This window comes from Aspergillus nidulans, chromosome III (genome assembly GCF_000011425.1).
Source record: "Aspergillus nidulans FGSC A4 chromosome III".
NCBI classification, from domain to species: Eukaryota; Fungi; Ascomycota; class Eurotiomycetes; order Eurotiales; family Aspergillaceae; genus Aspergillus; species Aspergillus nidulans.
In genome coordinates this window covers 1,892,193-1,903,851 of record NC_066259.1, presented here as the reverse complement: position 1 = coordinate 1,903,851, position 11,659 = coordinate 1,892,193, and the positions used below count along the sequence as shown (strand labels likewise).

At 52.1% G+C, this 11,659-nt stretch overlaps 3 protein-coding genes across 3 annotated transcripts, besides 1 other annotated feature; 2 read left to right on the top strand and 1 right to left on the bottom strand.

The window, feature by feature from the left end:
* Positions 1 to 11,659: part of a sequence feature (contig 1.78 659..353456(-1)) that runs on past both edges of the window.
* On the top strand, positions 1,408 to 3,452 carry ANIA_04482 (putative sugar transporter; the record flags this gene model as incomplete). The annotated part of the gene is made up of 6 exons (XM_656994.1): positions 1,408 to 1,699; positions 1,810 to 1,909; positions 1,957 to 1,969; positions 2,019 to 2,236; positions 2,286 to 2,836; positions 2,887 to 3,452. The coding sequence occupies 6 exons, from the start codon at positions 1,408 to 1,410 to the stop codon at positions 3,450 to 3,452; spliced, it is 1,740 nt and encodes a 579-aa protein (XP_662086.1).
* Positions 4,272 to 7,068, bottom strand: ANIA_04483 (protein cmkD). Its single transcript, XM_050611715.1, has 4 exons — positions 6,566 to 7,068; positions 6,400 to 6,450; positions 6,051 to 6,295; positions 4,272 to 6,003 (listed from the first exon to the last, which is right to left on the bottom strand). The coding sequence occupies exons 1-4, from the start codon at positions 7,007 to 7,009 to the stop codon at positions 4,860 to 4,862; spliced, it is 1,884 nt and encodes a 627-aa protein (XP_050467711.1). The 5' UTR covers positions 7,010 to 7,068; the 3' UTR covers positions 4,272 to 4,859.
* ANIA_04484 (protein SPA13) lies at positions 8,982 to 11,591 on the top strand (the record flags this gene model as incomplete). Its single annotated transcript, XM_656996.1, has 1 exon — positions 8,982 to 11,591. One exon carries the CDS (start codon positions 8,982 to 8,984, stop codon positions 11,589 to 11,591), a length of 2,610 nt encoding a protein of 869 aa, XP_662088.1.

The following is an 11,659-nucleotide window of genomic DNA, read 5'->3' as shown; positions in this document are numbered from 1 at the left end:
GTAATTTCCGAGACTTGGGCGGCTCAAGAGGTCTAAGATGCATTGGGAATAGTCCATGACGTAGTGGCGGCCGGCACGTGGACTCCGAGACTAATGCAGGCACTTTTGGCCTTATGGATTAGGCATCTACAGGCCGGTACCGGTCAGTGTACCCTGAGTAGAGCTCCATACTTTCGGTGGCTGATTCTTAATCGCTTAGCGCCTTGGTTCGACTGGCGGGGTCTTGGGTCAGGGCTGCCGATGACCTCAATGCTTGGGCGCTTGGTTGCGTGCTTTGCCCTCTGGATTCGCATCTGAAGCCCAACTTCTGTAGTTGCGCTAGATATTGGGTCTGAGGGATGACCCGCATGGCGTCCGGAGGCGGACAACGCCGACGCCCCATCCGTGCTTGTGAGTATACGGAGTAGGTACTTTCTCAATGTACGCTAAGTAGTATGACAGGTGCTATCAAGAGTAGGCGATACGGCACGTAGAATGCTCACCGGCTCGCCAGATCCCGTCAGATGCATATGGACTATGCTCGATCCTCTAGTATCTGGGGACTCGCTCCTCGCGCTCGTATAAGGTGGTAGCGAATCTACGTACTTGGAAGGTGGGTTGCCACTGGGCCCATTCAACAGACCCATCACTTCGACGACTGACGACTGTGAATGGACGACAGCGAGCTCTTTCTCTCACTCTTACTTACTCTCTCACTTTTTTTTTTTTTTTTCCCCCTGCCCTCCCCCACGCTCGATTTGGGTTCTTAAATACGGAGTTCTCACGGCTCATGACCTCTCTTCTCGTTCCTCCTCTTTCTGTCCGCATCCCACCTCTTCACCTCTTTCACTGTGGCCATCCCTGCCCAAAAGAGCCCCAAGAGACACTTCTTTCCTGTATTCGATTCTGCAGGGGAAGAAACTCGAATCCCCCGCTCCAGGACCCACGGCTCTGATATCTTCGTGTCATATTAGGTCAACTGGACGTCTAGTTCTCAGTTCGCCGCCATTTCATCTATATACTATTCACTACTGTTGTCATTCCGAATTTGCCATTTCGAATTTTGCCATTCGACAAGGTGATAGCTCCATTCGACAAGTGGTAGCTTTCCAGCTGTACCGTAGCAGCACGACGCCTGTCTTATTGCCTTGATTTTTACGCCCTTCACTCTTCGCCCTTCGCCCAGTGCCATTGCGCCCGCCATTTGGCCCTAGCGACAACAGTCCCGGCATTTCTTTCTGCTATTCCTATTCCATTATTGACCCTGAGCGACTCGACCGCGACTGACTGCGATCGACTGCGATCGACTGGTGTTCGAATATTCCGATGGTATAGATTTGCCTGTGCGACCAGCGAGCCATCAGTAGATACGAATCGACCCGGATTGACCGCCCCGCACATCTGTCCATAGCAGCAAAACCCATCACTATGCCGTTCGGAATCAACCCGTTCTCGAAAAACGATAAGCACGAATACCCCGGCGTGGTTGTGCCTCTTTCCAGTGCGCCCGCGAATTCGAAGACGAGCCCAGATCCAGAGAAGAAAGTAGGCCCTCAAGACACTGACGCTGGAAGTCTCGACAGGTCATCCTCTGCAGAGAATGGTGTGGGGTCGATGCACAGCCACCAGCAGAGTCAGAACGGCCATCTGACCCTGGAGATCCTGCGCGCTGAAGTGGAGAATGATTTGGTTGCTTCTGGCCAGGACTCTGCCTATGATCGTACGTTCAATTTGCGGCCTTCCCTTGGAAGAGCCGGTTTGTTTCGAGAAATTCCCTGCTTTGTTTCCCCCGTCCCTCTACGACTCTAGGTCTAATATGAGAATCTGTAGGCAAGTCAAAGATAATCAACAGGGCTATCCAAGATATCGGTATGGGTCGATACCAATGGGAGCTCTTCTGTCTCTGTGGATTCGGTTGGCTCGCGGACAAGTAAGTTGCCCCGGTACAATTCAAAGCTACGTTGCTGACGGTGGTAGTCTCTGGCTGCAGGTACGGTGCCTTGTTCGGGCTGGTCTTGTGCTGCGCTAATCCATGGTAGGGTGTCGCACTTACGTTGCCACAACTGTCACTGGAGTTTGGAGTCGATGAAAACAATGTCCGTTTCACGACTTGTTCTCTGTTCCTCGGTCTCTGTCTGGGCGCTTCTTTCTGGGGTATCGCTTCGGATATCATTGGTCGCCGTCCGGCCTTCAACTTCACTCTCTTGATCAGCGGTGCATTCGGTCTTGCCTCTGGTGGTGGGCCAAACTGGGTTGGGTAAGTCTCGATCTTCGCTGGCGTATGATATCCAGCTAATGAAGCGCAGTACCTGTGCGCTGTATGCCTGCCTGGGTCTTGGTGTCGGTGGAAACCTGCCCGTTGACGGTGCTCTTTTCCTCGAGTTCCTGCCTTTTGCTTCTGGAAACCTTCTAACCATGCTGAGTGTGTGGTGGCCGGTCGGTAATCTGATCGCCAGTCTTCTGGCCTGGGCTTTTATCCCGAACTACACTTGCTCTGGAGACGGACCGTGTAGGAAAGAGGATAACATGGGTTGGAGATATCTAGTCCTGACACTGGGCGCTCTCACCTTCGTCATGTTCGTGTGCCGCTTCTTCCTCTTCCATCTTTATGAGTCGCCAAAGTTCTTGCTTTCGCGCGGACGCCAAGACGAGGCTGTCGCTGCAGTTCAAGGTATCGCCTACAAGAACCGCACCACGACCTGGCTCACTGTTGACGTGCTCAACGAGATTGGTGGCCACCCGGAACAGCAAACGCGCGAGAAACTCAGCACCAAGGAGATCATCCAGAGATACATGTCAAAGTTCTCTCTAGAGCGCATCAGGGGTCTTTTCGCTACTAAGAGACTCGGAGTCACCAGTATGTTCAGTTGAAACCGTTCATCATGACCTTGCTAACCACGAAAACAGCCGTGATCCTCTGGTTCTGCTGGACCACCATCGGAATGGGCTACCCCCTCTTCAACGCCTTCCTTCCGCAATACCTGCAAAGGGCCGGCGGTGGACAGAGCCAGTCTACGGACATCGTCTACCGCAATTACGCCATTACCTCCATTGTTGGCCTTCCGGGTTCTGTCCTGGCCTGCTTCACTGTTGATATCAAGTACATTGGCCGCAAAGGCACCATGATCGCCGGCACCCTGATCACCGGTGTCCTTCTTTTCTGCTTCACCGCGTCTACAGATCCGGACATCCAGCTCGTCTGCTCTTCTCTCGAGGCCTTCTTCCAGAACATCATGTACGGCGTCTTGTACGCCTACACGCCCGAGGTCTTCCCGGCCCCCAACCGAGGTACTGGCAGCGGAATCTCGAGCTGCCTGAACCGAATCGCCGGACTGTGTGCTCCCATCGTGGCCATCTACGGCGCGAGCGCGAACCCGGATGCTCCGATCTATGCATCTGGCGCGCTGATCCTTGCCGCCTTCGTGGCTATGATTTTCCTCCCCATTGAAACCAGGGGGAGACAGACGCTGTAAACCTATAGCGGCCGTCTTCTGTCTCGAGGTTTCAAAATTTGAATTTTATGTTGCTGCGTTTAAGCGAACGAGCACGCCAGGTACTAGTGCGATAAGCAAGCGTGTTGCCTTCTCATTTTGATACCAGATCTTTGGCTTTGTTATCTATGGGATTGCTCTGGCTTTGTCTTGTTTGTGTGGATGTTTCTCCTTGCTTCGGCTGGGTTGCTTTGGCTTAGCTGTACATATTCCGTACAAGATTATATATCAAATAGACGAAAAAAAACCCTATTTTATTCCCTGCGTATGGAGCGTAGTAGGAGCGGAGTACAATACTCGACCGATGCGTCTGCTTAGGTATGACTCTGCCATCAGATGGAAGCACTATGAGGCACGTCTGAGTTGTCTCTGTTAAGCAGAATACTCTGTAGAAGAACCAACTGCTTTTGGACCGAGACAAGCAACAAATGTACTGTATGTACATTACACAAATCCTTAGCAAAGAAATGGCTAGGACGCGCGTGATACGCGGCGAAGGGCAGGGGTCATCATCTCGGATAGTAATAAGAGGGGAAGAGATACGAGGGCGGAGAAGAAACAGGGAATGGACCCTGAATGCGCCTGGGCCCCTTCGGAACGGACCTTGAATCCTTGAACTGGCTGCCTGTAGGAGTAGTCGGGGGCGATTGGTTTGGTTGCCACTGCCGGTGCATACGTCAATCCGACGTTAATGCTCCTAGGATTGGCAGGTCATGGCTGGGGTCGAATTACTGTCTTGGGTATCTTCTGCGGTACAGTGTAAGTTATGTTCGTGCTATTAGAGAACGGTAGAACGGGATAGGTCAAATGATCTGATTCACAGTCTTGGTCTATAGCGATTCGTTCAGACAGACAACATCACGCAGTCCCCTTCCTTTATCCAGTAGCAAGACAGCGAGCTAACGAACATGGTCAGGGTTTACGACAGCGTCATGTATAATGTGTAGACACTAACATTAGGAGCGTAGCAAATGGACTGAACGTAGCAGGTGTATCATCATCATCAAAAATAAAGAAAAATTTCACGATCTTATGCAAGCATGCAAGCAGGAAGCAGAGAATGGGGAGTGTGGCAACTAAACTCCAGGACTATTGGCACACGACCCACGCAAGTATCTGTACCGTCTCCCACCAAGTATGAAACTCAGTATCAAAGGTATAAAGACATCGAAAACAATATATGCATAATATAGCAAACGCTTTGCCGACCCGAAACCCAGACATCAGACCAGATACAGGAAACGCCTGAACAAAGGCGGGTATGCCCCGATCAACAGGAATCCCACCATCAGAGAAAAACAGAAACAGAAACATGATGTCATCAGATTGAGAAGAGAATGGCCCGGCGGATTCGTGAGTTCGTGAACCCTAATCAAGTCGTAGAGACGCTTACATGGCAGGCTGCTCTTGATGTCTTCTGCCGCGCTTCTCTAGCAGACTTGCGTTGTCTAGGCTGAGCTCGAATGGTGCCCGTGCATTTCGAACCATGTTCTGCTTGGCAGCGGCTGCGACCTGGGCGCTGTGTTGTCCATACCCCCGCGGCTGGTGTGATTGCCGCATCTGTGCAGCATGACTAGTAGCACCCAAGTTGGTTTGCCGCATTTTAGCCTCCATCGCAGCAACGTCGCCAGACTGCTGGGTGGACTTTTGCATTTTAGCAGGCGGATGGCCCTCTTCGTCGATGGTCTGATACGCAATTCCATCCTCATCATCGTAGTCTTCATCGAGCGGGTTAAGTGCTGACTGGAACGCGGCGGTCGGGTTCGACTGCCGGAAACCGCGGCCAGCTTTGCGTCGCTTGCCCTCTTCCTCCTGTCGATGAACAGCGTAGCCAACATCAAAGACTTCACGCAAGTTAATTGCACCAGGAGATCGGAAATCCATTGGCCGTTCCCCGGCTGACAGCTGTGCACTCGCGGGCGGATATGGCGCAAGTTCTGCCGCAATGGCATCAAGTGCCTGGTTGCGAGCTTCGGGCGCCGGTGTCGTTAGTGGCGGGGCGTCTGAAGCAGCTTGCGTCTCTTCACCGGATTGTCGGATCCAAGGATGAGCCAGAAATTGTTTGATGGTATACCGTTCATCAGGGTCGACCGTCAGCAGGTGGGAAATCAAGTCCTTGGCAGATTTTGAAATGTCGTCCCACCAGGGCGATAAGAAAGTATACTGTCCACGAGCGACCTTTTCCGTAAGGACTTGAATGCTCTCGTCGTAGAAGGGCGGAAATCCACAAAGCAGAGTATAAAGGACGCAACCTAGCGCCCACATGTCGACACTCTTAGAATATCTTTCATCCTTTACTATCTCGGGAGCAGTATACCCAACAGTGCCGCATGGTGTCATTGTTTGGGTATCCCATATGACCTTGGACAGACCAAAGTCGGCAATCTTGATCACACCTATCCCGCCTGCGCCTTTGCCGGGTATGAATTCACCTTCGTCTACCTTGTCCTCGTCGCCAGGTTGGCGCGGCTTTGGATGTTTCGATGGGACATATTCGGTGGGATAGAAGAGGAGGTTCTCGGGTTTGATGTCACTGGCAAAATTAGCTGCGCTCCTGATAACGACGAAGAGTACCCATACCGATGCACGACACCTGATGTCTCGTGCAGATACTCGATTGCTTTGGCAACCTGGACGATAACATGACGACTGAGATCCTCACTAAAGTAGGTCAGGCGGACGATTTGGTGGAAGAGTTCTCCGCCTGGGCAGAGCTCGAGGACAATGTAATAGTATTGGCGAGACTCAGAAAACTGGATCAGTTTGACGATATTAGGGTGATCGATCTGGCGCATAATCTGGACCTCTTTGAGGATGTTCGCTCGCTATACAGCAGTTAGCAGACATCCTAGAAGCAGATTTGGAGTGTATTGGCGTGCGAATTGAGCAGCGTAGTTCAGGCGAGGTATCGAGAAGGAATATAGCGCACCTCCGCAGCTTTCGGCTTCCTTTTGAAGTCGGGATGTAGGTGGGCGTCAGACTAGAGAAGAACGGCATTGGCGAACAGTCCGTGACAAATAGCAGCGCCAGTGAAAAAGGGACACCCGAGGCAAGCAATTTCGAAAATCACAAGACAACAAAAAGGAACGACCTACCTGTGTGCTGTTCATCTCAAACTTGCGAACCACTTTAATGGCGACTTCGCCGTATTCACCGGAAGCATCCTTGGCCCGGTAGACGTTGCTGAAAGCGCCGTCTCCCATTTTCTCCAGCAGGACGTAACGCTCTAAGCCTGGGTAATGCGGCATCTTAGTGCGATTGGTCTTTTCTTCAGCGATGATTTGCTCGATTTCGGCCTCGCGAGCCCTCTTGACGGGAATCTCGGGAGATTCGCGTTGTGTGGAGTGAGGCTGACCACCCCCCAGCTTGCTGTCAATCGCGTCTAGATTCCCTGCAGCGGGGGCGAATTGACCCTGGGGCTGACGCTGTTGCTCAGCATGGACAGGAGACACGTTGGTCGTGGGTTCCGCATGGGGGGTGACAAGGCGGGCTTGTTTCCCATGACGTATGAAATTTTTCAGGCTCTGAATTGTGCTCATGGTAGGAAAGGGAGGGCGACACGAGAGGGAAAATCAGTAGCGAATAGTAAGTAGAAAACTGAACAGCAAAGAGGAACAAGGAGGAGGAAGAAGGATCAAGAAAGTCGGAAAGATGATGGGAGAGGGGAAACGAAAAAAAAGAGGAAAAGGTCGAGGAGGCAAGGCAATGATATGATGATGAATGATGGCTGAAGCTGGAGTAGACTAGGTAAGGTTGGGAATTGGGATTAGAGCAGCCTAAGCAATGACGTGAATGGCTGCTTGCTTTTTTTCGTTTCTTTGTCACCCACTACTGAGTACTGCCCAGCTTTCTTTGCACTGGGATTATTTCTGAATAAATAATTGTAGGTCTGCTGTGAACGTCAAAGTGTCTGAAACTGATACCCCGCCAACGGAGCCGAATTGGAAGTTTCACGGTGCGAGACGGCAAATCCTGAACGAAAACTGAGGACTAGCAACGAGATCTAATGGTCGGAAGGGAACGCGTTCTGCTTCAGTCAATCAGAGCCGTGCGAAGGCAAGTCTGGAAAGCAGAATGATATGCCACAATCGATGATGGTGGGGAATTGGGAGTTATGACTTACAGGAGTCGGCCACTGGACTCTCGTACCCGAGAGTAGGAGCTGGAGAATGACGGCATAGCGGATCACGACGTCAGACGCCGTACAGTAACGGCTTGCTTATGGTATCATAAGTTCATATCTCCAATGCTCAGTATCTAAGAAGTACCTCCTCTGTAATACTGTCTCTTTTATTATGTTTAACAATTATGAACGGATCTCGTCATGGGTTTGAGGCAGGTATGACGTCGTAGCAATCATACATGACTAAGCATTCTGGAGAGGCTGTAGGCCGTTCGGCCGTTTGGCTGGTACTGGAGTAGTATAGCGTCCGGCTGGGTTTGATCTGGTGACCAGGCAGAGCGCTAACCAAGTTTTCTAAAAGATTAGACAAGATTAGACCGGATAGTGACTAGACTGGTGTAAAATACAAGTTGGGTTTGGAGGAACTGTTTTTCAACCGAGGATAGTGGGATGTGCTGTGTGACTTGGGAGATTTACAGTGATTTTTCTGACGAACGGGATATTATCCATCCTTTAAGATGGTTATTGAATTCCTCCGCTTTATACATGGGATTTTAAAGGAGTTCTTGTACGGTGTAGGTCTGTATTCTGATCAGTCTTTGTATAGGTAGCGAACCTGGAGTTGGGATCCCGTGACCGGGCGCCCCAGAGTGTTACTTTTCGGCCCACTTCGACTGTGGATGATGCATCGCGTCCAATATTGAGATATTCCCGATATCCATCTCTGCAGCCTCATCTTCCTATTTATGGCCACGCTGATAACACCCGGCTACCGACTGGATTCAGGAACGAATTGCTTTTGCCGGCAACGTGGACAGAGGCTGCCCTCCGTTGCTGTCGTCCAACTGTCACTAAAGGATCGCTTCCTGCAGACAGTCCTTGGCCGCCTCAGCCACTCAGACTTGCATCTCCTTCTTGACTCCTTCGGCTGCGAATGATCTGTTTCCTTGAACGTCCTTCCTGACTCTGATTCGTTTGTTTGCTATTCGAGCGCCGGCTTCTTTGTGAGACGCGGGCGGCCAGCGGCTTCGTCGTCCATCGGCTCATCTTGACTTCCTTGCGTCTCACCCTGCAATTCTCATCCAACCTGCATCCGACTCATTCTTTACGACAGGGGAATTCAGGGAGGATTACGAGAGGTACTAAGATACAGAGTACATTCTTTGCAGCTTCAGTTGGGGTCAAGGTTCGGTCTTGACTGATGCCCTGTTCCGCTATGCGCCCTCGCCGACTGGTCCCCTCCGAATGTTCTTGAAACGACTTAAGTGTCATGATCCTCACTCCAATTGACAATCGCCAGTATTTGTGACCGCGGTTCCCCGTCTGGCAATTTTTTTTTTCTTTCTTAAACTCCGCCGCACTCACCGGGGCGTCGTGAGCTCGTCAGAATGCCCAGCATCGAGGTCGTTTCCTCTCCCGCCTCGTCAGAACATCCAGATAGGCTCCTGCTGAAATCCCACAAGTCGCTGCCCCGTCGGACAAATACCAATCCTCATGGACAATTCTCCCAATCGTCACCTACGGAACACGATGGCCATTTTTCAGGCGGCCTACCTCCTATGGCCGTGCCAATTCTCCCTTTGACACCACCTGGCATCACCCAGAACGAAAATCCGACCGGAGCTAGTGCACAAAAATCGACTCTTTCTTCCCACTCAGTCACAAATGTGCTTACGCCGTCTAGACTGTCACACCCGCCTACTCCCGAGACAACACCTCCACGAGTCATGGCTTCGAACCGACCTGGGCTGAGCCAATTTGGGTATATATCCTCTTCGTCACGGGCGGAATCATTCAAAACGGCCCACGAAACGATGTCCGATGCTGAAACAGTGACTCCTCGCGCTTCGCCGCCATTGCTCTCCCGTTCAGACACGCAGAAAAGTACTAAGAGCACGAAAAGCAGTCGAGCCAACCGTACCGATGCAATCACGAAGGATCTAGCGGCTAGGGAGCTCTTCCGAGAATCGCCGCGTTCAAAAGTCGAAAAGCACGTTGAAAAGAAACCTCTAGCTACGGCCGATATTTCACGCAAACAAAACCTGGCGAATGGTCAGGCTTCGGAACTTTGTGTCAAGCCAACTCGTGACAAGTCGAAGGGAACTCGCAACGCAGCCGATTCTACTGTGACCGACATTGACGCATCAGCGCGTGGAAGAAGAAGCTTACGGGACCGCGTGGCTCATGTTCAGCATCCCGATGACAGCCCGGCTTTGGATCAGTTTCGTCAAGAGATCGGCTGGCCGTCCGCGGATGATGAGCTGGCTCGGCTAGAGGATCATAGACGTCTTTCGGGGGTATCCGCATCCTCGACGATCGAAGCAGTGATCGTTGATAAACCCAGGCCAGCTCGGCGCGCTCTGCGACATACAGAGAAGAGATCATCTCTACGCTCCGCGAGCTCTCCGATTACAGCGTCCGAGCGCACGTCTATTACGTCCAGCTCGGATCTAGGCCGCCGGCTGAGTCACAAACCTAATCGGATTACAGAAAATGACCGGAGAAGCGTTTCGTCGGAGTTGTCTGTCTCCGTAAGCTCAACTCTGGGTGTTCCGCAGCAGTCTGTGGATGTGGTGCCAGTAGTAGTGATCCCTCAGCGACACTCGTCACTCAAGGGCCCTTCAAACTCGTCGAGCAAGAACCCGTCTATATCGCGCTCTCGGCCGTCCATACACGCGCCTGCCGTACCCGGAAGCCGGGTCGGCTCTCAGGATCTTCCACGTGGAAAACGCACCGTGTCCGAATCGCGTGTCAGCGATGACGATCGTGGCCGCGGCCTGAGTCGACCACATGTTCCGCCCCGCAGCTCTTCACTATCCGCGCCTACAAGTCAAAACAATTCTCGAGCAACTTCTCTGACCTCGGAGAGTTTACGGAGCCATAATCTCGCATTGGAACAAGTCAAGAAACAGCACCAACCTGAGAAAGTACAGCCTCCATCTATACCAGTGGACTCTCCTAGCCTCGATCAGCATGATGCGTCAGATATCCTCAAGACTCAGTCCATCGTAATTGGCGTAGAAGATATGAGCTATTTGCGGCCACCGTCAGTGCCTTTCACGCCTCATTCAGTCCCATCGTCATCACCTGGTCCGTTCGAGATTAGCGAAGTGAGGAGAGTGGCCATCTTCCCGCATAACAATGAGTCTCTATTACTTGTCAATCCACATGGACAAAGCAACCTTCGAGCACAGCTACAACAAGCTGAACAGCCCCAGACCCCCGATAACACCCAACAGACTACTGATGTGGATTCTCCATTGCGGAACCCTCGGCCACCGCCAAAACCGCCAGTCTCTGCAGCTGCTGATAACTTCGTCGATTTTGACCAGCTACCCGGAGAAGTGACTAATGGAAAAGACCCAACCAATGGTATTGATCGTCGTCCAAGCTCCAAGAGACGGCCGTGGATTGCCCGACCTCGGTCTGAGTCCTTCAACTCGTTCGTGCGGACACTTTCACTCAATTCAGCCAGGAACCCTAAAGCTGGCGAAGACATTGACGGGCGATCGCAGCCCTTCTGGCGTCCGCGCCGATTCTGGGATGACTCTCCGGACTCCCTGTCACCTGAAGAAGGCAACTCCAGACCGCGGAACCTCAAACAGCCAGACGAGATCATTAGCAACTCATTAGGAATGCCGCAGAAGCGGGTTGTATTCGATGGCCCACCTGTCTCGGCTGCCCGCCCAGGCGCAGTACGGCGAACCGACGGTCACCGAGCCAACAGAACAATGCTCATTGGAAGCGGCATCTTTTCACCGGAGGCCTTGTACTCCCAAACCTCGCTCCACCAGCGCCGATTCCCAGCCGTGCCGAGGTGGCGACTACGATTCCGGTCTGGCATTGCGCGGTCTCTCCGTTGGCGCCTTCGACGCTCAATACAACAACGAGTCGAGGGAAGGCGCGAAGTCCGGCGCGAGAAGCTCAAGCAGAGTATTGGCGAGGCTGTCTTGATGGACTCGAGCACACAAGTCAGAAAAAGCCATACAATGAAATGAACATGAACATGACCATCACGAGACATGACCTTTAGATTCAACACACGACGCAATATGATACACCTATA

Excerpts from the sequence above, each read along its gene's own strand:
- ANIA_04483 (XM_050611715.1), bottom strand. The coding sequence starts at position 7,009 with ATGAGCACAATTCAGAGCCTGAAAAATTTCATACGTCATGGGAAACAA. Across the intron at positions 6,451-6,565 it reads TTGAGATGAACAGCACACAG|TCTGACGCCCACCTACATCC; the intron begins GTAGGTCGTTCC and ends GTTCTTCTCTAG. Across the intron at positions 6,004-6,050 it reads ACATCAGGTGTCGTGCATCG|TGACATCAAACCCGAGAACC; the intron begins GTATGGGTACTC and ends TAATTTTGCCAG.